General features: G+C 40.8%; 1 protein-coding gene and 1 long non-coding RNA gene across 2 annotated transcripts; one reads left to right on the top strand and one right to left on the bottom strand.

Moving 5' to 3' along the window:
- Positions 1-1254: 1254 nt before the first annotated feature.
- ZNF318 (zinc finger protein 318) lies at positions 1255-25899 on the bottom strand. Its single transcript, XM_031593463.2, has 10 exons — positions 25417-25899; positions 20628-20773; positions 15200-15839; positions 12728-14155; positions 11018-11117; positions 10039-10325; positions 7011-7214; positions 6435-6534; positions 5449-5567; positions 1255-5011 (listed from the first exon to the last, which is right to left on the bottom strand). The coding sequence occupies exons 1-10, from the start codon at positions 25750-25752 to the stop codon at positions 1595-1597; spliced, it is 6777 nt and encodes a 2258-aa protein (XP_031449323.2). The 5' UTR covers positions 25753-25899; the 3' UTR covers positions 1255-1594.
- A 51-nt stretch (positions 25900-25950) lies between these two features.
- On the top strand, positions 25951-27450 carry LOC149918931 (uncharacterized). The gene is made up of 2 exons (XR_016464145.1): positions 25951-26438; positions 26806-27450. It is a non-coding gene; the product is annotated as an uncharacterized LOC149918931 (long non-coding RNA).
- Positions 27451-27662: the final 212 nt, after the last annotated feature.

Raw genomic sequence — 27662 nt, 5'->3', positions numbered from 1 at the left:
TTTTGGGTGGGGTTTATTTGACTACATAGCCTAGCTTTACAAATTCAGATTGCACTCTTATATTCTTATATTTCTAATATAAAAAGCACAATAACAACTCTGAAAAATGTTTAATATCGTCTTTACACAGTCATGGAAACAGAAGAAAAAATGCCATTTTTCCCCCTCTGAAAGTTCACGTGCCGGTAGTGATTACAAAAATATGAATGAAGTCTGCTTGTTTCCCTCCCTCCTTTACAAAAGGCTTAGGATTTCAAACAAAATTCCAGCGATGATGTTGACAGAAGTTCTTCCACTGGCTTCAGCTGGGAATAAATCATGTTTTTACTGAGCAGGCTAATTCTTGAGTATCTTCATTCTCTACAGCTTCTCAATTGTATGAACTACCACAGGAGGCAGAATGTACTTGAAATAAAGCACTTTCCTAGAGCTAAAAAAAAAAAAAAAAAAAGAAAAAAAAAAAGAAAGAAAAAAAAAGAAAGAAGAAAGTCTTGTTGAACACAGTATGTTTATTTTTTAACCAATTTACAAATAAAAATGTTCAATTTATCCAAGCAAACACATTTAATACTGCGGTCTGTAACGAGCTATACAAATGAAAACCATCACTCTAGAGCTTTTGCTAGCTCTAGGATCATTCAGGGTAGGCATGCATGTGTCTCTATCACATGAAGCGAGTCCAATTCCTGACACCAGGGTTCAGATCTTCTACTTCTTCAGAGCTGGTCAGCTGCTAAACGATTTAACACAAACAGTTACTGGATCACAGTACAATGAAAGAAAGCCCATTTCAAAACATGTAAGTGACCTCAATATGTCTGATCCAGGTGTCAGGCCACAGAGCCTTACCGATTAGTCTTCTTCTCCAAAAGCCAGTCGGACAGATTTTCTCCCCTTGATTAGTGATGTGGCATCCATAAACGTGCTTATACAATACAATGAAACAGTTTAAGTACAGATGTAATACAGCAGCCATTACAAATCACAAAGACAGATAAACAAACAAAAGATTAATCACATTTCTTGCATTTCAAACAACAAAGTAAACAAAACCATGCATTACAGTTTAAAACAATTTTCAGTTTTAGTTCTTCTGCAAGTCTCCATTTCCTCAAGTTCTAAATTGCTGTTCTTGAGCTTGTCCCAGAGGTTGGACTACTTGCGATGCTACTGACAGAAACAAGGTGAGCTGGAAATCATCCAGAAGTGTTCAAAGAACAGAAGCCCCCAAAATAAACAACAAAGACGCACGCATTATAAACGAGAGATTCCATTTTAATAGCAGAAGTGTAGAAAAGAAACTGGCAAAAAAATTCACATGAAAAAACATTTTACACAGTTAACTATGTACATAATAACATACGTGTCTGGTTTCTGGTTACGTGATGGTGTTAAGTTTCAATTTAGCCATGTCCTACGATGCTACGATGTCCTAGGTGTTCCTGCTCAGGCAGGGGGATTGGACTAGATGATCTTTTGAGGTCCCTTCCAATCCCTGATATTCTGCGATTTTGTGATGCAAAGTGCGCCCAAACATCTCAACTGGAACAAAACAAACAAAAAAACCCATACACATCATCCCAGCTCTGGCTTCTCAAATACTGGGGCTGCCTGGGTTCATTTCAACCCACTTTCTGCTTTCTGCTAAGCTTTCAGTCATTCCTGAATTTGTTGTAGATTCCAAACTACTGTCAGTGGTTTCTGTTTGCTCAGTCTTCTTACTCTGGATAGTGCATAGTCCCTTGCCTCCTGAGCCATCCTCCTTTCCATGTGCTTCTTTGAGTCCAGGAAGGAATGTTTCCACACAACCAGATGCCTGACTCTGTCTGCTGCCTCCATCACAGCCCAGTGACAGCATTTCAGCAGCACCACCTTTGCTCTCCTCCACTTGCCGAAGGCTCTCGGACATGGTAGAAATGCTCTGCATTTCTGGAACTGGCACAACTGCTTTCATAGTGTTATTGTTTGAGGGTTGCAATCCAAGCTGTGATGCAGCTGTTTGAGAAACCTGGGTGCAAAGTTTATCTTCCCAACTACCAGAAGTAAGCGTGGCAAAATCAGTAGTCTCTGTTTCATCCACTGTTTTTTCAATGCCCAGCTTGCTCAGTTTGTTTGACTCCAGTTTAATGGATGCAATAGTTTCTAGTTTTGAAACTTCTTTCACATTCATATTTAAAAGTCCTGCTGGAAGGATACTGATGTCTTCATGTACTGTCTTAGTATTTCCCAAATTAAAATCTGTGCTTTTGAACTCAAGCTCTGCTTTCTCAGAGGGAGTCTCACTGCATTTTGTATTTTCTGATCTCAAGGAATCTTTCTTGTTATCCTCACTAACACTTAGGGAGAGACTTTCAGACTGCTTGGTATTAAATCCTGAGTGAGTAGTATTCAGACTAAAGTCATTGGCTGCTGAGGTTCTTACAGCCTCACACTTTGTTTGCTTGTTGACAGCCTCTTCTGAAAGATGCTGATTGAAATCTGCTGATAAAGCAACTGCTGACTCTTGGACAAGATCAGAAAAACCCGCCATTCCTACTCCTTTTGCTTCTCTCTTAGCAAAAATATCATCTAATGTTTCATCAGATCCAGTGTGTCCTAGTGACTTCTTTTCAACTTCAACTACTAATTCTACACTGGATCTAAGTTCAACAATGCTCGCTGAGCAGGCATTGACTAACCAAGCAACCTCCCGCCTTTGGGTTTGCTTATCCAATACTGAATGGCCTGACAGTTCTGGTGTAACTTTTTCTTGTGCTTCTAATGTGCTACTTCTAGATTTTGTGTTGCTAAGAGATGTCTCTGGCTCTATCTCTGTCAATTCTGAGGCACTAATTTTGTTAGAATTATTTTTCATTTCTACATTTGGAGTGTTTGATAATTTCCAACCACTTTCAGAACAAGAACCGGTTTCCATGACCTGTTCTTCTCTATTACTGATTCTGGAAGCATCCCACTCAGCAGGACTTCTTGTCAATTCTGAAATCTTATTTTGGCTTTCTGAAATCTGGGGAGTTTTGCCAAGGACTCCTGGTATTTCCAAAGCTACACTGTTTGGTTTCACTTCTTTTAAGGAGGCATCAATAGAATTTTGCTCTGTCAATACTGCTACTAAAGCTTTTTCTTTTGAAATGTTCTGAGAATCACTGATCAAGTGTGGACTATGAGTTCCTGAAACAGTTCTACAGCTATCACTTAAATTTTCCTCTACCAAATGGGGATCTCCCAGATTTTGAATTTCAATCTGTCCTAGCATAAGCTCAGGCTTTACTGCTTTTATTTCCCTGTCTTTCATCTCTTTGTCTTTCTCCAAAATGCCAGAGGCATTTGAGTTACTAACTGCAATTTCATTTGCATCTTCCTGTCCAACTTTCTCTTGGATCTCTGTTCTCTGCAGATCACAGAACTCTTTGCTGTCTGCTTGCACTTGACTTGCTACATCCACAAGTCCCTTTTCTGCAGGCATCTGAATATGAGAAGCAGGTTTTGCTTCCAGCAGTTCTGTGACTGACATTTCTGACAGCTGAGTCTGAAATATCTTCTTGTTCCTTTCAGCGTGATTCTCATCAAGAATACAACTGCCCATTATTTGATTACTACACTGTGAAGAATCCCCATCTTTCAATTTAATCTGAATATCTGTTGTAAGAGCCTGGAATTTTTTACCTACATCCTTCTGAATATCACTTTCAGTGTCAGCACTCATCTCAAAATTAGGTATTAGAGTCTCCTGAAAACCAGTTTTCTCCATTACTGAGCCTGTCTCAGCTGAATGGGGCTGGCTAACTTCAGTAACCACATTCTGAGATTCCTCTTTAAAGGAGGATAAGCTACTGACTGTTCTAGAGTTTGCAGGAAAATCTGCAGGTTTTGCTAGGTTAGAGTTTTCTCCATTTGGAAGTGTAGAACTTGCAAGCTTGCTGTCAGCTGAACCCTTTCCACCACTACTGTAGAAAATGTCATAGAGATCTTTAGCATTGGCAGTGGCTAGGCAGGAGTTTCGTTTCTCTATCTTTTTTGCCTGCTCACTAAACGCAGTTGAAGGTGGTGGTGGAGGAGGGGGCCTTACAGGCATTGCTAGCATTGTCTGTTCACTTTCAGACACACCTGGAGCTACTTCATCTGCAGGAATGACAGCAGCGGACTGGACTGCAGGTGGAGGAGGTGGGGGAGGCAGTATATCAGAAGTCTGAGAAGATTCACTTTTCTCTGGTGCTTTCAAATCCTCCTCTGGCCCTTTTAATATTACCTCTTCTCCTCCAAAAGCTTTTGAGATGATATCTGGAGGCAGCAGAAGATCTGCATTCGTTTCTTTTACCACAGGTAGTGGTTTGGTGGTGGCACCAGAGGATTTGATGGATAAAAAAGTGTTCAAAGGTGCTGGTTTGCTAACTGTTGCAGTAGTAGATTTCCTGAAAATCATAGTGGGGACTGGAAGATTGGGTAGAATTTTTGACTGCGTTGATGTATAAGCAACTGGTGTCCATGGACTGGTGTGTGGAATAACAGTTTTCCCAGACAGCTTGATTTCAATGGACTTGGCATGGAGTTTCCCAGACTGAAACTTATTCTCCTCTTTGTTTCCCTCCATGCTCTCCTCCTTTGGAATAGCTACTCCGGAGGCTTTATCCTCTCTCTCTGCCTTTTTCCAGCTGAATTTCCCAAACGATGTCTGACTTGGTGATTCCTTTCTAGATTCCTCCTTCTTTTCTTCTTTTTTATCCTCTTTCTTCTCTTCCTTCTTCAGCTTAAGCTTAATACCCATTTTTCGCCCAGAAGAATCTGTTTTGTCTTGAGTTTCATTAGCTCCTTCTCCGAGCTCTGGGGTGTTCTTTGTTTCCTCTTTCTTTATTATTTTTGCTTTCTTCTCATCCTTCTCTTCTTTCTGTTTCTCAACTAGTTTCCTCTTCAGTTCATTCTGCCGCCTGCGCTCCGTTTCCAGAACTACAGCCAGTCCAGCCTGACGGTCTAGATTTCTCCTTTCTTCATAGAGCGGGTTTTCATCTATGTATTTCTAAGGAAATAAATGACACAGTTTTAGCAACTATTTCAATGAAAATTATAACATCAATTCAGCTCTGTAACAGCTTTGCCTTGTTAAGTAAGTGCCTTCTCAACACTGAGAGAGCTGAGAACTTTTTCCCACTGAGAAACTGAGATGCCACAAACTCCACATCCTGTAGTTTAATGTAGATTGAGTGGTGGCTTCCAGCAGTGCTGTCATTCTTCTGTAGAGTTTGAAAATCAACACTGGTACTTAAACACAATTTGACCTTATGCAGAGGAAAGATTAATCTCTATGTAGTGGGAAGCTCTGCTTAGTTAGTTCATTGCAATACAGTAAAAAATAACCAAATACACCATGTCAAATGGAATTCTTCAGGAAAAGATGATAGAGCAAATAAAAACTAACAAAAGGAATCACTCACTCCTGGTACATCAGTCACCAACCTTGTATTTTTCATTGTGAGGATGACTTTTCACATGCTGCTCAGCTGAGATTTGATCTCCAAAAAATTCATGACAGAGTTGGCAGTAATAACCAGTGATAGGAATCAGAAACTCAGACCCTGAAAAGGCCAAAGGAAACACTCAGAGAAAGCAAAATTTAAAAGATGCCAAGTTTTTAATAAAGACAAATAAATGCATCAAAGAATAACAGCAAAACCTCCAGCAATGTTCCTGTTCACATTTTTGAAGCAGAATTTGGTGGATTTTATGCTTACAGTATGGTAAATACCACCAGAAGGAGCAATAATAAAGTGAAGAAGCTTGATTATTGTGATTCAAAAATACCAATGTTCTTCACAATGTAACAGCTAGCCTCTATACAAATAGGCTAATACTTCCTATAGTTTTCATCTATCTTCCATCTTTGTGGTATAGTCTCCTCAAATAATAAACACCTGGTTTATAAAAAGAACACACTGAAGTTTAGTAAAAGTGCATCCCTGTGCCTGCAGAACCTGCTGCAGTTATCTAACATATTGCAGATCCCATCAAGTATTCATCAGTACTTTTTCAGGGACGCCTTTACACAAAATGTGCTCAATGGAAGAGTCTGCTGCAAGACTGCGTGGAGTACTCCACAAGATGTGCTCAAACACAGCAAGATTCTGTGGTCATATTCTAATCTGAATTATAGTATGTTAGTAAAAACAACTTTAGGACTACATTGGGAAAAAGTCAACCAGTATTCAAAATAATGAACTAAATTCTAAGGAGAAAAGAAGGAACCATACTACATGTTTTCTTACATTCTTGTTCCTTTTCCACAGAACGACCAGGAAATTAAATCATCTGCCATCTACTAATAACACAGTATCTATATGTGCTCCTGTAACTATGGAAAGTTATAAAATTCCCTTCTTTGAGTAACTGGAACCTGCTGGAGGGCTAAGGGAGAAGAAATTCATGTTTTAAAAAAATTAACATACCTTTGGCAGGAACAGTTATCTTATCAATGCGCTTTATGGAGTCTTGTTTGGTCTCACTCTGGGTCTTCGAAGCCCAAGGTCTGTTGTAAGGATCCAGGGTCTATTTGCACAGTGACAGAGGTATACAGGCTCACATATTACACTAGCAAGGCAACTATGCTTGTTGTTTTTTTTTTTTCCTTTTAACATCCTTCCAGAACACTGAACATTAAAATCAATGTGCAATTATACAAAGGAGCTAGGTTTTCCACTTTTCCCTCCCTTTTTGTAATTTATAACCTGAGAATAACCGGTGAAGAGGGTAAGATGTAAACAATATCGAAGGACAGGCAAACACAAAACAAAAACATCAAACATCAGGTCCCAAGTGAACTGAATACAAGCCCCGTTTACACTAGTTGGAACACACCAGTAGCTGTACACACTGCTTGAATCCAATATCTTTGAAATTGATAAACAGCTTCTTGCGTTCATTACTTCAGTTTCTCTTGTAAAATGTAGTTCTGTGATGTATGTTTCAGGACTAATATTTATAGCAATATGAAATGCACGTAGTGAAGGAAGCCTGTCACATACCTGTCTGTGTTTCTTATTATGCATATGTGTGAAAAAATCAAACATGGTCCCGCAGATGGTGTTGCAGTCTTTGCACCAGTGGTTCCCTGCATCATAATATTCATAAATATTGGCCAACTGGAAAGGATGTTTGGAGGATTGTGAAGAGGATTCTGCTGGCTTCGGGCTTCTGCCTCTGGATTTTTCATTAGTTGGTTTTGATTCCTAAATTGAACAAAAGGAAATATTTATCTAAGACAAGGTAGGACAGACATAATGCTCTGGAACTCAGATCTTGCCTCCAGTAGAAGCCACACACACAAAAAAAAAAGTATATATCACCTGCTTTTCAGCGCCCAGGCTAAATCCACTGTTTCAGAAAGCTGGTATTGACGATTAAGATGCAGCGTGGTCACAGTGAAGAGCTTCCAGTAAGACTCCCAGATGTAATGGCTGGATGGTTGTAGGTAATCAAGGAACCAAATGAACAAATCCCCTAAGGCATGCACCCTTCCCATTTTATGGGTTTCACGCAAGGATCTCAAATAGTTGCAATTTATAGTACTAGCCAACAGTACCTGGAACACCTAAAAGCACTTAGAAGTTCTGCTTGGAACATCTAGAAGTTACTGTAAGAGTAGGTTGGATGAAAGTAGAATGGAAAAGGAAGTAAAAGTTAGTTGACTAAAAGTAATTAAATCAATCATTTAATCAGATTATTTGAAAGTGCCTGAATTCTCTGAAAGACTCATTGCTTAACAGTAATAAAGTTCTGTTAATTACCTAAGTACATACAGAGAAACATCTTGGGATTTAAGCATGTGATACTTACACTGATTTGTATAGAAAGATGCCATACAATAACGCACAGACTTTTCAGGACAGTAGCCAAAATCAATACATTTTGCTCAGAATCCTGTTGTATGCTAACTCTGTGAGTAGCAAAACAAGTAATCCCTGAAACAAATAATGAACAAGCCCTGCTAATTGAGATTATCATTCTACCAGATTGTGCTAAGTGTATTTTGAGTTTTGATTTACATTCCCAATGGCCCATCATGTTATCATTTCTCAACTGCATGGCATTCCAGGAAGAACAGCATCTTTCCAAACTTAGCAGGTCCAAACCAGTTGCATGATTTCCAAGTAATTTAGTAGTGGTGTCAAACAAATTTACTTAAGCAGATTCAAAACCAACAAACAACACCTTACTTGAAATACCTTTTGATAAACAGAAACAGGTTCTCTCCTAATATCATTCCATGCAACACAAACAGTAACACAAACAATGAAGAGACATCCTTGCCACTGTGTACTCCAGAAATTTCCACATCCCAATACAACTTAGTTCTTGGTTTAGAGTAAGAAGTGGTCCAGTGAATATTTGCATATATTCTATCTGCAAGAACATAGCAAAGCTGATATTCTCTTAAACAATGAGAAGATCAACTTATGATCAGTAAGAAATGCATGGAAGGATGTTCACAATATCTAAGAAGTGCTTTCTTTTGTGTTATTTACAGACCCATACAATATATCCTATAATACTATCTCAACCAGAGCTTTACAAAACACAATACTTCTCAAATAGATGAGTGACAGCCAACTCTAACCTGTTTGTGCTTCTGCAATTAAGAAAACATAAACAACTTTCAGATCGCAGTATCTTACCTCCACATCAACAGAAACTTGGGGTAAAGCTCAGGGATGTCTTTTTAGCACAAGACTAGTTTCACCTTTGCAATTTGTAACTACAACACACAAACGCGAGCTCAGCAGCAAAAGACCACAAAACAGCTTGCAAAGATGCAGAAAAACATAAATGTTTTTGCCCCTTGATTGGCCAAGTAAACTGGTCTCAGTGTCTAAAAGTCTGCACTATCTTTCTTTTCACAAAAACAAAAGTTAACAATCAGAATTACAAGGTGAATCTCAGAGTCTAAGGTCAGCATCCTATGTTCCATGTTAAAATAAACTATAAACGGGGAGCAAGTCATTACGTGTTCAGACAATGCAAACAATGGAAGTTAAAATAATGAAAGACACAGTCACACATACTTCATCTCAAGCAAAGAAAGCAATACAACTTAATGCAATGTAGGATTTAACAGATGTTCTTGTCTATTCATTTGTGCCATGTGGTGTTTGATGCAAATAATTTGTAAAAATAAGTGGATACTAGATTTTGGTACAAAAATAAAATACAAAAACAAGCCTTAGAATGAAAGATATCTAATGACTTCCCTGAACCAGACCAAGATGAAACATAAGGAAAAGTTTACAAGATTCACCTCTTACCCTAATAACACTTTAATTTCTGAAAAAAACAATACACTGTAAAGTCAGGCGTACACAGAAAGCATCTACTATCTCCCATCATCTGTACCAGTGACATAATTGGTAACACAGCATAAAGCAACATCATTATTGTCCTGAACGCACATACAACCTCTCAGATGCTATCATCATATACTACTTCCAGAGTAAAAAAAAAAATCTAGAACTTGATAAGCCTCTTCTAGTGTATCCACCACTCAGAGACCAAGTCAGAGAGACCATCATGACACATACCGGCATTTCTTAAGAAAGAACACATAGCATGTATGTAATAATCGTGTTAGGCTGACAATCATATTTAACGCTTGCCATGATTTGTTAATATCATCACCTGGTGAGAAAAATGACACGTTCCAAACTTTCAAAGAGCCTGGACAAATATTCCTTTTTGGCAGGCCACGCTGGAAATATTGTACAGAAAAGAAGTCTGCCTAACAGCTACAAACACTTATGCTACTGTTCAATCTATCCAACACCTCACAAAACCAGGATAAAAAACAGTAAGTAGTACTGAATTGCACAAACTCCATGGGAAAATATAAACTCTGATTACATTTATTCTCACCTGCATACACAATCAAAAACAGCATATGAGATGTGGTAACAAATGCCATCAAAATGAACCTTCTGTTGAATGTTAGGGAGCAGCTGTTCCCCAGTGCCCTTCTCTCTTAATGGAAAAATCATCAGTATACAACCTAGAAGATTTTACCTTATTGGAAGAAGTTGTCTTCTCCAGACCTTTTGTGTTTTCTGACTTGCTGTTCTTTTCTGAGGAATCTTTGGTTTCCACAGATGGTTTCCGGGGTTTTTCAAATATGTTAATCCCCAAGATCTGTGCTACTTTGTCAAGCTCAGATTGCTTCTTATCTGCTGCATCAGATTCTTTATGGAGCTCTGAAATCTCCTTCATAATATTCTCTTGAAGTCTGTTCACCTCAACCAACAAGGGGTCTTTGTGACCATCCTTCTCACGTCTTTTTTTCCTCAGCATCTCTCCTGAGCCAATCAAGGAAATAGAAGAGTTGGAAATGCAACACGAAAATTGTCTTAAGATCTATATGACTATTCCAGCAACAAGTGAAATACCAATACAAAATACTACACTTAAATTTTTACTAGGAAGGTGTAAAGGTGGAACCAACTCGTAGGTACAACATCACTAAATCTGAACAATTGAGCTCTGTAGGGGTTTCTGTAGGGGTAATATACACCTCTAACAAAGGCAGCACAATCCTCTAGAGAAAGAATCAACTTAATAATTACTGTATGATCAAGCAAACAAAATTATTTTCTATGTTAATCATACATTATAATCTGAAATGATCACCTTCTGATAAATACAAAAGTTTTAAAATAACGTAAGTTATTAAGTTAGAGAGGACTTGTCCTTCTCCAAATAAGATTCATAAAAATTAAAAGACATGCTGACATGTCTTCAGTTGCTATTTCTCACTTCTTCTAAAAAAACACCAGAATACATAAACTGCAATTCTTTTAACCTACCAAGCTACTAAAGAAGATTGAAGAGCAGCTGTTTGCTTCAGTGTAACAATCAGATTTTGACATAATTAATTTTAGTATCGTAATTACGTCACTGCTTTCTCAAGAGTTCTGCCTATATACTTTGGTCTTCACTTTTAGCAGGTACTGCTGGTGGGAAAAAAAAAATGGGGGAAGATGTGCCATACCTTGCTGTTTACGAAGCCTGTCCAGTTCAGTCTTCAGATAATAAAGCTTCTTCTGCCGCGCTTCTCGCTCATTCTTTAGTTTTTCTCTCTCTTCTATCACCTAAACAGATTGCAAGAGGATTGGATTTTCTTCTCCACCTACCGTAAGTTGATCAGACTTGTGAAAAGACAGCAAGAACTCAGTTTGCCAATCAAAACTGTCTGGTTTGATCATTTCTCAAGGCACTGAGACTTGGCTGACTATCTTCTTACAGAGCTCATAAAATCTAATGTTAAACAGCTCTTTAAAACTCACACAGAACCTCTACAGACCGCATATAACTGACAAAAGACCTTACAGTCCATCAGCTTCTCTCCTTATTTGACTTTGCCCAATTTTAGCCATCATTTAGGATTCTGCCTCAATGTGATCTTAACTGTATCACCAAGAACATTCTGCAAGCATCAGTGTCTGAAATTAAACATGTGTATGAAGTTTGTTTCTTGCTCAGTAAAGGAGGAGCTCATACATTTGCTTTTCATTAGTTTGAATTGACTACCATTGAAGAAAAACAGCCAATATGCTAAAATGAAACATGAGATGTTCTTTCCATTTCCACTCCAAATTTTCTCTAATTTTCCCAGACACAAGTCCCAGTTTCTTACCTTCACAATACTCCTGAAGATTGCTTCTGACTCCTCCCTTCAACAAGCAAGAACTGATCCAAAGATCAGTCCTCACTAGAGAACCACAACTACTACATCAGCATAAGTGTCTTGAGTAAATCTTGCATACACCAATGGCAGAATTTCTACCAACAGTCAGGCCGCTTCTTGAATGCCATAAGATTTTTATTATTTTTAAATTATCAAAACACCATTTTGTCATTTGGGCTTTTCTGACAGCACAGGGGCATCAAATGAAGAAAAGCTGCCATATTCCAAGGCATTTAGCAAAGAACTGGACTAAGCCCATGCCAAAGAACTCCGTAGTGCAGACAAAGGCCTGCAAGTCCAGCCAAGACACATAGCTGAGCTACCAGTGCATGTCAGAACAGGAGGAAACCCCCACACCTTTAACCAACACAGCTCTTTCACAAGCGCCTAAGTTCCATTAACAATAAAAATTCAACAACATCAGCTGAAGAAATTATTATTCTTGCAAACAGTTAAAATGTACTCATCTGCTCAAATAGCTTCTTGTCTAAGTACGTCTATTTAAATCATTTCAAACTAAAAGCAAAGGGACTATCTCAGACCAAAACTTTGTTTATTCCCAAAATCTCTCTTGGCAACTTGTACCAGTGCTCAGTCATTCTCACAGTAAAAAAAGCATTTTCCCATGTTCAGATATTTTTCAGTTTGTGACCATCTTGCCCTGTTACTGGGCACCATGGAAAAGAGACTGGCTCTGTCTTTTTCACACCATCCTTTCAGGTATTTATATACCTACATATCTTCAATGATTTGAATAGCTAAAGCTCAGTGGAATAAAGTTGAGATGTAGCTACCAAGTATCTTTCTGTAAGCTTTTGGGGGAATTTTTAATGTATTTTTTAAATTGTTACAGAATAAACAGACAAGTGCCTAGAAATCTTTAACAAAAGCAAATCCAACTACTTCTAAACTGGAACCACTCAGGCTAAAATCAGTGCATTTAAAGAGGAAAAGTTTCTAACCCAGTAGGCAAGCACTCTGACATATTTGGATACATTAGAATATACAGCATACCTTCTGCTTCTGAGCTGCTCGATTTTTTTCATCTGATATCTTTTCTGGAGTACTTTTGAGAGGGTGTGAAGATGGACGAAGGGGCACTTTAGAATGAGTAGGAGTGGTAGGGACACGAACGAGCACAGAACTGTCTCTTTTCACATCAGCAGCATCCTTTCTCATAGAGACTGTCTCAATAACCCGGAGGTTGGGACGCGTAGGGTTCGCTGACATGGCCATAGTAAGAAGGCCATGAGCCTCTGGCAATGCAGGATTAGGTTGCTGGGTAGGGGGATACATGGTCCAGCCAGGAGCTGCATAAGCCATATAATGCCCATACGCATCATATCCTGGAGGGGCCAGTGCGGGAGGTGGATAGTTCGGGGGCATTTGAGTGGTAGTGAACTGGGAATAGTTGGGAATCTGGTATTGGGAAACAGAAGTAGGTGAAGGTGGCAAACTAGCAGGAGCTGGTGGAACTGAGGGAATGAGAGAAACGGAAGGAAGAGGTTGTTCTGGTGCACATGGAGGTATGTCCTGTCCTCCTGGCTTGTTCTTCGTATATTCTGATTTCTGAAGAGAGGATGGATCTTTAGACTGCTGGAAAGAAATGGGAGGTGATGCTGAGTGCTGCTGGCCTGACTCTGGAGAACGAGTGTCACTTCGGCTGCGACGTAAGTCCCAAGAGTCTGTTCTGCGAGTATCTGAAGAGCGACGATCAGGAGAACGGGATGCCAACTTTTTGCCATGAAGGCGTTCCTGAGTACGAATGGCTAGTCTTCCAATTTCAGCAACACCAATGTCAAGTCCAATGGTTTTGAGTAAGTCATGAATCTTGGCATACTCAGCATTAGGCTCTTCTAAAGGATCCAGCTTGACAGCTGGAGCAGGAGAAGGAGGAGGCAGGTTCACCTTCTGGTTTATTACCTCACTGCTACAACTCACAGGAGGCTTTTGAACAAGGTGTGATTCAGTATTAGTGTCTTCATCCTCATCACCATAAAGAAATTTCTCTTCATCCTCAATGTCAGGAAAACTACGCCTCCTCTTCTCCTGAGCACTGACAGAATCAGCCATCATGCCCAGAATTCGGGAGAAACCACTGCCATCCTGACTGGCCCTTTCATGAGGCAGTAGGAAGTCAGTATGGCGATCAGCAGGCTCTGATTTGGGTTCTATTTTCTCCTTGTGACTTAAGAAGCCTCCAAACTTCTCTTCATACGTAAAAGTGTCTTTGGGAGCCGCAGAAAGTGGGTTCCACTCATACAAGCCATCATGTAACTCTTTGTTTGTAGGCTCCATCACAGAGTCTTTGTTAAACCGCTTGAGAAAGTTCTCCACTTCAGAGGAAAACGGAGCTGTGTTGTTGCTCTGGGGCAAAGATGAATGACTAGAAAGAAGAGGAAGATCCTCGGTGGGAGCAGGGCTGCTTGAAAACTCCTCGGGCTGAAAGACAGAGAAGTTATTATTCACTACAGCACCCTCTGAGGGGACTATGTACCTTGCAGAACAAAAGAACATGATCATTTGCCTTTAAGATCATATTTGAAGAGTTAAAAAAGACAATTCACAGTTTAAAGAGAAATAGAGAAAATTTTAAAAATAGTTGTGATTCTAGAACATCCAGCAATGAAAGCTCATCCTAGAAAACACACAAGATCAGAATTATATTTAACTAACTTTTTGACAAACTTTGTAAATGAAACTTTTAAGCTGAAACACTGACATAAATTCAGCTATGCTTTGAGTTTAATCACAGACAATTAGGATATAACACTTAAAGACAAGTAAGAGTAACTGTACTGGGAATACTTCCAGTCACTTTTTCAGATATGCATAATTAATGTCACATGAAATAGACACAGGCATTGAGCAGGATCTTTGGTGCCTTCTGATATAAAGATGTCACTGTCAACCAGATCAGTATAATAAGCAGATCAAAAGCAATGTGCTGAAGCACGAGAAAATAAATTTATCACGGTCCCAACTTTGCTGATACTCTTGATTTTCAAACTCAAGAGGTATGGCTTGGGTACAATTTAAGTATGGTTAACATCAGCCTACAGTCTAAAGAGAAAAATTAAGAACACTCAAAGACGTTTGCAGTCAAAGATACTGAGGATTCATCACGCAGTTCTTACTCTATAAAGAAGGAGAAAGAGGCACTGTGACAGTCATAGCTTCTATCAAAGTCCTGATGGCATGTATGCAAAAAGACTCAGCTTTTCAACACAATCTCAGCATTTTGGGACAAATTTCAATAAGAACATTTAATTCTGCCTCAGATTTTACACATATATAATCCTTGATTAATTGCTTTCGCCATTTAAAATTTCCAATGCAATTCTGAATTGTACAGGCCTGCAAAAAGATACCTGTCCTTTCCAAGACAGGAGAATGTAAGCATCTGACTTTTCTATTTTTGAAATCTATCAGGAAGTGACTTTTGGAAAGGAGTAATGAAGAGACAGACACAGACAGAGATCAAACCTGAATAGGAGACTCTACTTCCATCTCTACTCTTTTCTTCAAGATAGATTTTTTAGGCATGGATGGTATTTCCTCAGGCCTATACGTATAACGAGGCTCAGAAGTCTGTAGTGTGTTAGTCAAGCCTGGGATCACATAACCACTGTCTGAAACATCATGATTCAAGTTTCTATTACGTTCTTCCTCTTCTCTTTTTCTCCTGGCACGGTCAAGCTCTCGGAATTCTTCATTTAGGTATGACGGACTTGGACTTCTACTGCGGCTAAGGCTGCGGCTTCGTCTGCGATAGTTTCGTGTTCCTGATGAGAAACCCTGATGCTCTCCACTCATACAATGCAATTTCTCATCTTTTTCATACCGTGGACGCTTTATTTCTCGTCCCCTCTCATCTGGTCTTGATGGGTAGAAAGATTTCCTAAATTTGTCACCATCTCTGTCAGATCCACGAGGCAGCTCTTCTCGACGACCATAATGTGGGCTATAATCTGAACGATGAAGAAAAACGTCTCGGTTGCGGTAGTCTTCATCGTGTCTCATGCTGAAGGGACTTGAAGGTTGATCTTCATGTGACAGGTATCTCTCTAAGCCTCGAGGGCCTGAGAGGCCTCTGGTGAATATGGGACCATCAGCCATATCATCCCTGTGTAAGAGAAGCACAGAAAAAACATAAGTGCTTGAGTCAGAGTAACTTTGTCTTGTTCTCACTCAAGAGTAAGAAATTTCCACATTGAATTCAGAATAGCATCTCCATCACTAAACAGAAGCAACATTTTATATATTCAAGCAGCAGGGGACAGAAGAGATTGCTGTTTTTAACAGTGTTATGCTTCTTTCCTATGAAGTCACTTGCAAATACAGAAACAATTCAATTCACACTGCAGCCAAGCCTTGAAAAATTCACAGGATGGACTTATTTCTGTAGAGAGACAGCACAATTTAAAAAAAAACAACATTGCTATCATATTTCAGTCCACAATCCCTTTCCTTTCCTCTCCCAGCAAGATGCTAAGGTCCCATTTCATATGAATTATTCAATGTGTAATTCAGTTTCACACTAGCACAGGTAAGCAGATCCTCTTTCTAACTTCAGTTGTGGAAGAAGATCACAAATTCTAGCAATGTTTTCTATTGCAGAAGACCTATAGACAGGACTGTCAAAATCACAATCTGCTTTACCTAAAAAAAGCAGCACAGTTTTTTTTACATGGTATCTACGAATCAGGAATAGAAAATATAAGAGCATCATTCCTTTGTGCCAGCCCCTGCATTTATCATACGCACTGGACTACAACTAGCACAACCTGGAAATAGCGAGCTATAATTCTTGGCTTATCCTTTTCTGGACCAACTCCAACAGACACTTCCAATCAGGAGTATTATTTTAACTCCTTTCCCCTCAGCCCCTAAGAACTTCTCTGCCACTGTCATTTACAGTAGGCAGAAACAAACCAAACCACTTTAAAATTGCCAACTGCTGTCTTTATTTTCAGATACTTCAAAAATCTAGCAAGATCCTCCAAGAATGGGAAGCAAATGTGCTCAATTAAGGGAAATCAATGAGACAGAAACCTTAGAAAATGTCTCTCCTGTGTGATTAAGACGTCAGCATGAGATAAACTAGGTATGTCTGCCTGAATCTTCAAAAATCACATCCTCCTCCTAAGAAAAGAGCCTCAATAGATCTGAGAAGAGACAAAAAAATCACACAACATTTTCAAAATAAATAAATAAATAAATGTTTAAAATTCACCAAAACCAAAATAACAACCCTGCAGATAATTTACAGACCCAATTTTTTAAGTCACCAGACCAAGAAATAACTAATGTGATGAGATAAATCTTTTTCTTTTTTATCTTCATAGTTTACACATGCATATTTAAGAACAAAACTAACATGAAATTTCACTGCATCTCTGACTTGCATCATTGCAAAGCATTTTCAAGATTATTAGATGCTTTACTGACCCAACACATCTTCAAATATATGTCATACACGAGTATCTGTGATATCAGATGTCACCTCTTCCATAACAAACCATACACCTTCATTCTTCTAAAAGCACAAAAACATCTACATATGACCCAACTAAGTTTTGTACATAAACGTTGCTGTTCATAGCCTACATAAAATAATTTATATAAAAGCAAATGTCTCTCTTTAGTGTCACCATCAGCTTCCATTAGAGCCTGCTTTACATAAACATGCTGGTCAAGTAACAGATGTATGTCACCACACACCTTCAGTTGATTTTTGAGCAAATAGTTTGCATCCATGCTTGCCAAACACTATGACTGCAGCAAGAAAGGAGACACAATACTAAATCATACTTTGGAAAGACAGGAACAGCAAATCCTACTATACTTAAAACAAAAAGAATGTTCCAAATAGCAAGGACACAGTTTTAAAACCCAAAGATTAAATACAGGTGTGAGAAAGGTTTCTATAAGGTGTTGCCTTATAGAAACTATGGCTCTTTGAAATATGTACTTTGTAAACATAGTTCAATTTTCAGTCAGCAAACTCTACTAAGTATGTTGCATCCCTGGGACAGGATATCGCACTGAGCATCCCAATTCCTTCCCCACCATAGAATCTAAGAATTACTGGAAATCACTGTATCAGAGAAGAACAGACCATAGACAACATAGAGATGAATGCTGTCTCAAAGAATGAAAACTGATGTAAAGTAAGTTTACTTTTTATCATATTTGTGTATTTATATACATTAAAACAGAAATAAACAACGGTATTCCGCTGTGAGCAACCAATAGGGCTCCATCTTAGCAGCCTTTGAATTGGAAGTTCAATTCAACAAGCTGTTTACATTCAAGCCAGCTGTCACTTCTGACATTAAGCCAAAATCTGCTATTTCAGAATACAGATTAATGCAGACCAAGTCTCTGCAGTGATATGGTCTAATCCCCAGCACTAATCTCAGATGAAAGAATTGGTGGGATGCTCTGTATAGCTTATGTTAGCTCAGATAGCAATATATATCTTAACAACACTGACGGAAAAAGAGATGAAAGGTAGAGAGGGTAAATAAGATACACACTTCACTTTGATAAAGCAAGATTCCAGGAAACAAAAAAAGACTAATCTGATAAAGAAGACAAACTGCTTTAGTCACCTCAAAGTCACAGACCAGCAGCATTCTGGACAAGCACAGGAGACCAGCTGCCCTAAAAACTTGGAACAAATTCTTACAGATGTTTCAGGATGGACCTGCACATGGACACATACCCTAGAAAATTATCTTAGGGCATCATAAAAATCTATGTCTGCAGGAGAATCCAAAAGCATACCTGATTTCTACGCTCTGGTATTTTATTTCCTTTCTATTTTAATGACTCTTTCTGCCATTCTGAAACCCTTCATAGAAGTGATTGCTTCAAACCCATCAGAATTATTTGTTCCAATTACTTCAAAATCCAAAAACACAACTTCACAAAATATATATATATATTTTTTTTTATGAGAAAGAGAAGGGATTGTGTGTACAATAAGAACCTGATGTGCCCAGTATTAAAGCAAATGATAATCACCAATAAGGGCCACACTCTAAAGCTCGGTGATAAAGTCCGAGTGTTTCTGAACCAAGGCAGTCACACACAAAGAAAAAATACATGATAAATAATATCCTTAACCAACTACAACTACCTTTTTAACACAACCACAATAACAAAGAGTGAATAAATCTGCAAGCCATATGCAGTAAGATTTAGAAAAGCTAACAGATGTTGTCATGTTAAGCTTCTGGACAGTTGTACCACTCAGTCAAGCGCAGCCAACACAAACAGTATGAAGGGGAAAAAAACCAAACACAAACAAAATGAAACAAAAAGTAAGCTCCACATGGAGCTCCTGCACACCTACACTTAAATGGCAAGTCACTTAAAAACTGAGGTCTACACTGTCTGACTTCTTATTCCAATTCATCACTTCAGTACCTCAGCATATTCTCAGGAGTTGACTCTGACCTTTTTTTTTTTTCTTTCTTTAATTACCCTGTTACCATTTTCCACCCAGTAACAGAGATAAAGTGAAAGTTATTCGCTTATCGAGAGCGTAAAGATGCCCACAGTAGTGATTTTCATTCTCATGTTAAACTCTGCTGTGTGTGGTGCTACTCCTAACCAGGAAGTATAACCACAAAACAGGTTACATATAAAAACTCACTGGAGAAAACGAAGCAATGGGACAACTCCACCACCACCAGCTTCTTAATTTGCTGGAGCAGCACAGTGCCAGTTCTCCTAAATACAATTTCCTGCTTCTTCCAACCACCGTACTCTCCCCAGGTATATTCACTCATCTTGTTTTGAAGACTGCAGACCGTACAAGGAATTTACAAGTCAAAACTGATTTCAGAAGTTCAGTGACAGTACTGAAAACTAAACTCTCATTTGCTTTGCTGCACCTGCAGAAACTTACCCTTACACTTGAGACAGGAAATTCACTTATTCTGCCCACTTTCCTTTACTTTATAAACAGCTGGGGAATATTTGCATCAAAAAGTGATGTTACTGTTCCTTTTGTTTTGTATCCTGAGCTTGATCTAAAATTACAGTATGGCTGCTCTTGAGCACAAACTACCCCAGCTTTAAGTTTGCAACTCAAGATAAAGCAAACAATTTCTGCTGAACAAGAAATTAGTTTACTTCTTCTGCCAGATTCTACCTGTTCTTCCACTGAAGGCAAAGATTTTCTAACAGTACCTACTAATATTTAAACTTCATTGTTCACAACAGTACTTGTAACACAACTGACTTCTCTTCATTAACTGTTTTTATTCAGTTCCAATCAAGGAACCCCAAGAATTCTAACATTTTATCATGTATGAGATTGTATGACGGTGTTCACTTCCCTTCCGCAGGATTTCTGAAGCCAAAATAATAGGCTTTCTACAAGCTATGCTGGGGCTCTCTTCTGGACTATACTCTAAAATCAAGAAAATGTTATTCCTCCCAGTAAATGAGGAAATTGAAGATGTATGCTATCCACAAACAACCCTAATTTATGTCAGGACTAGGCTGCTTCATAAGAAACAGAAGGTGACTGAAGCTGTGATAAGTGAAATGAAGCACCTCCTTCCTGCAAGATCCTCTAGGCACTTTTAGTTGATATAGGTTCAAGAAACAGTTGACAAAAGTCAGAGAACAAACATTTGTCTAGGACTACTGTGAACACAGGCAACAATGCTTCTTCAGAAATTCCCCATGTCAAAACATGCTGGAGACTGAGGGAGCATTCCAAGGAGGAATCACTGCATGTTTATCCTGTTACCCTCGTTCCCTACACACCTGCTGTCAGTCCCCACTACAGACAGACTACCGGGCCAGTGAGATGTTTGGCCTCACTCAGTACAGCCGTTCTCATACTCTTACTGTTTCACACGCTTGAGTTCCCATCTGTGGAGGACCATACCTGTCACTCAGGTTATCAATTGGTGAGCCCAGTCTATCAGGCAGCCTCCTTCTCTCTGGTGTGCCAATGCAATACCGGTCATTACCAACAGTAATCCGCAAACTCTGTTCCAGTGAAGACTCAGAGCGGAGACTCGGTGAACGTCTCTGTAAATTGAAGAAAGAGTGCAAGCCCATCAATCAGGGAGCTTTAATCTCAGCTACAGAAAGGCAAGAGACTCTGCTCAATACATGAGACGCGGGGTGGATGGATCGATTAAAAAAAACAACAACAACAAAAACTAGACGAGCATTTGTTCCAAGTATTTCAATTGCTAATAGTTACTAAAGAAAAGGGAGGGTACTAAATGCATTTAATTTCTCACTCCAGCTGCCAACAATAAGCTCTAGATTTACATTATCTAAAAGGGAAAAGATTACCTTTAATAAGCTACCATTTCGGAAAGTGGAAAACCAAAGAAGTTCAGTAAGTCCCACATTCACTGCTGTGCTCTTTTCTTCGTTAGAGCAGAAGCAGCTAAACAAACAGCGCATAAGAAACAGTGCCAGGAATATCTTAATAAAAATGCCTGGATTTCTAGCCCTTTCCAGCTCTAAAACAGCACGAAGCAAATAATACACCAGTGTAAACACAGATTTTCCTCACAGTGATGTTTTCGGTAGTTTTCCTCATCTCATGACGTTTTCAGTGGATAAGAATAACTAATACTAAAAATGTCAGTGGCTGTAGAAACTCCATCACCCCATTATCGCCAGTAGAACCAAACCACATTTAAGTTACCCTTCAAAGAACTACAGCAGAGAAGACCTGAGCTCACTGCTCAACACAGATCTCCATTTGGACACATGTCCAATACAGAAAATGTCATTACTGTTAAGTTGTGCTTTGTATCCTTTTAGAACACGGTACTTAAATTCAGGAATGACCAAAGTAAGGGGAGTTCCATAAGAAGCAGACTAAAAGCAGAGATACTTAATCTATGTTTTTAAACAACCGTGGTTTATATTCCTCTTAACAGAAAACAAAGAGCCTGCTTCAGTTCTGCCAAACCAGTCATGTGCTTCATATTGCTTTCACAGCAGTAGCAAGCTGCAGATGCACTACATTGGCTGCATCCATGCTGCTGCCCTGGGAAGGTGCAGCAGACTGAGCTCAATCCTCCAAGAGAACGAGAGAAGAACATTACATAACCTCCAACAAAAAAGTAGGATTGCCTCACAAATTCATTTCACAAAATTTACTTGCAGTACAAATCTGGACTAGAACCCATTGTGCATATCACTGTCCTAAGATAAAATCAAACTGATTCTTGTTTTTCTCCATTAATCCCAGCATTTATCAGAACACACCCTAATGATTTTCTAACACCAACTATTTCATATGGTACAACACCATCCAGGACCAGTCAGGCTGAAATACAACACAAACAAGGTGCACTTGGAAGGCTCAAATGTGCCCTGTTTAACTCTGAATTTTGAGGGCTCCCTGGAGATGCAGTTATCCTGAAAGGCACCTTTTTGCCATCAAAACTCACTGCAAGTTGGGCACATATATGACAAAATCTCCAGAAACTGGAGACAGAGAAGTGACAATTCTGCCTTATACAAAGGAACTTTTGGGCAAAAGAAGGAAATTGTTTGATTTAGTTAATTCAGGATGTATATGACCACCATACAGGTCATCTAGAGATTGCACTGAAGATGCATAAGGTATTTGAACCTTTTCTTGTGACAGAAAAATTCAAGTTTTAAGGTGGAGTGCCATCACAGGTCAATCCTACCAATGCCTTGCACTGTTATTTCTTCCCTTCCTCTTCGGGCTCTCGAACAGTAGTTACCATTACCATATAAAATGCACCAGTTGCACATCAGCTCTTAATTTCTTCTTTCTCTGCTGACCCAAAATATCCCAGTTCTTCACTTTCAGCTAACTTTCTTACACAAAAGTGAAGGAGCTGACAAAGACTATGAAAAGAACAAGCACGCATGTCAGTGGCAAAAATACAAACACTATGATGTGTCAGCCATGCAAGAACATGGACAGCCTGCCAAACTCTCACTGAACAGCCCTCACCTTCCTCTCCCCCCATTACATTTTTCAATACTCACCCCAAACCTTAGCTGTCACTCCATGCTCTTCCAATTCCCATGCAGTTTTCCCCAGCTACTAAGAAACTTACAACATCCACACTTCCAACATCTGATACGCAGTCAGCATCTGTTACACACAAGACCAGTGCTGATACCTTGGGAATGCATGCCCATCATCTCAAAAACACAATGCCCAGAATCAAGAAGAGGGAACAAGAAATCTCAAAGGATGCTCCTTTCATATTCCAGTTCATATGAAGCATAGGGATGGTAACTTTTCCACTCTTCAACCTCGTGCCCTTATCCCATCAATGTCTACATTTCATGTACTACATCTTCTACACTTACACTCCCCTCTTTCAAGTCCTCCTTCCTCACTGCAGCTTAAACCTCTCTTTCTCTCAGTTCCAAAATGCCACTTGTTAACACTACTGTGTAACTCTTCACTTTTCCTCAGCTTCTGTGGAGGGGGTCTTAAGTCATACAGGTTGAAAAACTTCATTAAAACTTTACCAGAGCATGGTGACCCAATGAATCTGCTGTTGATTTTATTCTGATCACACTTAGCTCCGTTGTTTGGAAAATATCAGCACAATCCCAGCTTTTATCTTTCTCTGATTTTGTAAATAGCCATTTTAAAAAATAAAAACAATCCATTCATATATCTTATGCATTAACATCACTTTTAGATAAGAAGTAGTGCTGGCTGAACACCTCTTGGAGAGCAAAAACTTCAGTGGAAAAATATTCACAGTATATATTCTGAGAATTAGCTACACTGTGCTTCAGTATGACAGATAATGCAAAATTCAGGTTAAAGAGTTGTATTAAATCATCTCATTTTGACTCATACAGTGAGAGCTGTTTCCTAGATAAAGTTTTTTCCCTAAACACAGTAGCATTCTTGTAAACAAACAACAAACCTACTGGGATTATCAATTCAGCACTAGCTAATTTACTGCAGCCTAATTTCTAGAATTCATTATTTTTTCAATCCTTCTCCCCGAAATTAGAATAGGCAAGAAAAAGATGAATGTGTAACGATTTGCTGCAGTGACTCCTGCAATTTGAGCCAGAAGGGTGCAAAATAACACTGTTTTTGACAAACACTATTATTTCAGTGTTAGTCTAAAGTGAGGTTTTGCTCGTTTGTTTGTTTTCTGAAGGAGAAATGAGAAGCTGCGAAAACACTTCTGATTCAAATTTCTCCAAGTCTGAACCAACTCATTCAGCATCAGAAGTTTTGTGACAGCCCATTCACATTGCCACCCTACTGCAGACACAGCAAAAAGACAGACTGAGTGATGATAATGCCAATCTTACAAAGTCCCACTGCGGTATCCCTATTTACCATCGCCTTTGTTGTGACCGTGTCACTGTACATCAGGCTATGATGTAAAATGACAAGAATCATACTAAAAATCCATTAAAAAAAAAAAAAAATTCCACCTGTATCTCATTGGCAAGACAAATTGCAAGGCTACTCCCTCAACTATTTATAGGGCTAAGATAATAGTGAACAATACCTAAAAGTAAATGGCCAGAGGCAAGCTGTTCAGCCCAGCTTAACTGTCAAACACAGTATTATCTTTCCATACCTTCAGGATGGGTTACTCCAGCACCTACAAACAGCTGACTTTTAACTCCACCACAGTCACCTGCCATCTCTTCCATACATGCAGTTCCAAGGAAACTCATAAGAACAACCACCACGATCACAAAGGGCAGTCCCACTCTCTCAGGGTGCTACCATGCAGTGAATCAATCACAGCAGACAACAGATGCTGGCTGAATTAACTTTCAGCCAAATCAGTCTCTTGAAGCAACTCACTTCTGCAACTTCACAAACACAAGTATGAGCACAGATATACTGCAAAGCAAAAGGAAAACATGAGCACATCCTTCCTTTTAATTGTACATATGCCAGGTTAAGTGATCAGGAAACCTAAAACATCACAAAAAAGAAAAGACAAAAGTCTCTTCTTTCAGAGCAACACGAGCACACAGCAAAGCTATGACTTACCAAGACAGCAGCTATTGGACAAGTGCTGCACCAAGGGTAACAGACAGCCTGAGTGAGTGAATGCCACTTGCAAAAAACAAGGTGCAACCATCAGCACCCAAGGTGGTGTCATTTCAGCTGCAACATCACAGCTTCACATACCCACGTCAGATTTTGCGTGGGTTGAGTAAGAAGAGTGGCACACCTGGTGGTGCAGCCCCAGCCTCAAAAAACAGTGCCCATCTCAAGATCAGTAGCTACAGCAGAGCCTCCTTCGTACATCAGTGACAGCAGAAAGCGCTCTGACAAAACACTCACTCAACACCTTACCAAGAAAGTTACCTTCCCATCAATAAAAGCTTTACACAATAACACAGCACTGTGACAGCTGGATGAAACAGACCAGCTGCATCCCTTCCCTTAGTAAACACATCATCTTCCAGACTTAGCTGAAACGGCTTGGGCCGTTAAAAGAGAAATATAACGGGAAAAAAAAAAACCAACAACAAACATTCTTTAAAACTTAGATAACCGATCTCCCCGCGGAGCTCCTCAGGACGCGGGGGGACCCGCTCCCCTCCCGGCCCAGGACGGGGTGAGGCCCTGCCCCGCGGCCCTGCGGCCGTGCCGGGATCGGGTACCGAGGCCTGACAGCCGCCCCCCGCCCGCAGCCCGCCCGCAGCCCGGCGGCGGTTACCCGGCTGCCGCCGTCTCCGTGCTCGCTCCCCCGGCGGCCCCGCGTTCCGCCGGACCCCGTTCCTCCCGGCGGCGACGGCGGCCTCCGGCTGCGATGCGGCGACGGGGAGCGGCGGGAGGCGCCGCGGTGGCCCGACGGAGAGCGGTGGCGGCGAGGCGGCGAAGCGCCGGTGGAAGCGGCGGTAGGGGACGGCGGCGGGGGAGGCCGGCCGCGGCCCGGCCCCGGCCCCGATGTGCTGGAGCGAGAGGCGCGGGACCCCGCCGAGCCGCTCTCTTTGAGCCGGTGAGAGTACGAGGAGGACGACGGGCCGGAGCGGCCGCTGCCAGAGCGGTACATGATGGCGGCGGCGGCGGCCCGGGGGGTCCCGGCGGCCTGCGCGGGCGCCCCGACTCCTTCTGACCCGGCCCCCCCACCTCGCGGGTTCCCCCCCGTCCCCCGTGCGTGCGCGCCGCCGATCACTCTGCGCGCGCTCCCGAGCCGCCCCCCCCTTCCCCCCCTCCAGTCGCGCGGGCACGGAGAGGGGGGGCGGGGTGAGCGCGGCAGGAGGCGGGGGACAAGAGGCGGGACTCCGAGGACGCCCGCACAAAATGGCGGCCGCCAGCCGGCGGTCACGTGCGCCTCGCGGTGAGGCGGGTAGCGCAAGGTCGGGGGGCTGGTGCCGGGTATTTGTGTCGTGAGTTTACCTACGCCTGTGGGGTGACAGCGATGGGATGAGAGATAACGGCCTCAAGTTGCACCAGGCCCAGGTTGGGTATGAGGAGAAATTTCTTCTCAGGAAGTGCGATGATGTCCTGTGACAGGCAGCAGCTAAGCAGAACGCGGGGTCTGTTGTGGGTGCAGGTCTGTCTGGCGGTCCCGTGCGTTTCTGCTGGCAGCCGGTCGGCGCAGCTGCATGCCGCAGCTAACTCCCCTGCCTCGGGGTTTTCCCAGCGAGTGAGCAGCGCACGGGCTCGGTGCTGTCACTGCAGATAAAAACAGACTTTCCTCCTGAGCAGCAGTTTAAGATTGCTTGGTGCCATGAGGTAAATAAAAGGGTTGGATTTTAACGAAACTTCATCGTTAGCGACTTTGAAGATTAATAAAGAGAGTTAGTGAAATATGTGATAACTAAACAGTGACTTGATGATGGATGTGTGGATGACGATTCACACTAAATAACAGGGCATCTTAAAGTATGTGTGTGCACAGGGGCAAAGCATGCTCTTACAGATGCAATGAAATATGTGGCTGTGAAATATCTCAGCACCCATGCTTGTGAAACAAATGTCTCATTAAAACATATATACAAAATGAGGTGGCTGGAAGAAGAATGAGCTTAGCTTATAGTTAAAACTTCCTTCTACTCAAAGTTAGAGCAGATACTTGCAATATGCTGTTTTTCTCCTCCAGGTACTAATTGAGGCTGGCTACAGCAGGATGACTTCATGCTGGTATCCATCCATGGATGGCCTTGAGGATCTGGAGGACCTGAGAGGTGCCCCAACCCAGTGGAGATGCTGGTCACAGCTTCTTGTGATCCAGAAGAGTACCAAGGGTTTCACTTACCTTGGAAGCATAAGTAGTTATTTTAATTGACTCTTGTCAGGTACTTTTCCATGCCAGTCCCCTTGGATGGCAAAAATATTCTGGTACTTCTCACCAGTTATGCAACCCCAGAGCTTGTTGGATTCATGAATTCTGTGCTACCTGCCTTAGGCTGTGATCCAGGTACAGATGGACTGGGCTGCCAGGAGATGATCCATCCCAGGTGATGGGAGGAAAAGCAAGTGCCTGGATATAGTAAGGGGATGCCTTTACACTGTCATCTGCTGCTTATTGCAATTTACAGGATGGCAGGGGCCAGGCACAAGGAATACCTTCATGTGCTGGTCCTCTATCTTTCACACTTTATGTCAAGATTGGCTTCCTGTGTAAGGAAAGGAATTGTACCAAGCATGGTGAATTGCACCTAATATAAAGGTGGGGGGCAGTTGAACCACCACACTCAGGAAATATGCTCAGTTAATGCCAATCATTAAAGGAAGCGGAAACTACTACTTTGCATTAGTGTTGTTTGCTCCTTTCCTTCTTTCCTATGGTTGATAATGTTTAATTTGTGACCTTAATTGGATTACAGGTGTCTTGAGATATAGATTTCTTTGAAGATTCCCAGTGTAATGCAAGTCTGCCTCCTGTGCAAGGAGGGTATAATGGTAGTGGAGGTAATTAATGCTGAACTTTTTCCAGCTGAGTACCCTAAGTAGCAG

This window comes from Phasianus colchicus, chromosome 2 (assembly GCF_987193195.1).
Source record: "Phasianus colchicus chromosome 2, bPhaCol1.hap1.1, whole genome shotgun sequence".
Classification (NCBI taxonomy): domain Eukaryota; kingdom Metazoa; phylum Chordata; class Aves; order Galliformes; family Phasianidae; genus Phasianus; species Phasianus colchicus.
Note: the sequence above shows the minus strand (reverse complement) of the source record. Positions and strands in the feature narration are given on the sequence as shown.

Coding starts and splice junctions, on each gene's coding strand:
- ZNF318 (XM_031593463.2), bottom strand. CDS start 25,752: ATGTACCGCTCTGGCAGCGGCCGCTCCGGCCCGTCGTCCTCCTCGTAC. Junction 15,840..20,627: donor ATTGATAACCTGAGTGACAG/GTATGGTCCTCC, acceptor TCTCTTACACAG/GGATGATATGGCTGATGGTC. Junction 7,215..10,038: donor AGACAACTTCTTCCAATAAG/GTAAAATCTTCT, acceptor TGTTCAATTTAG/GAATCAAAACCAACTAATGA.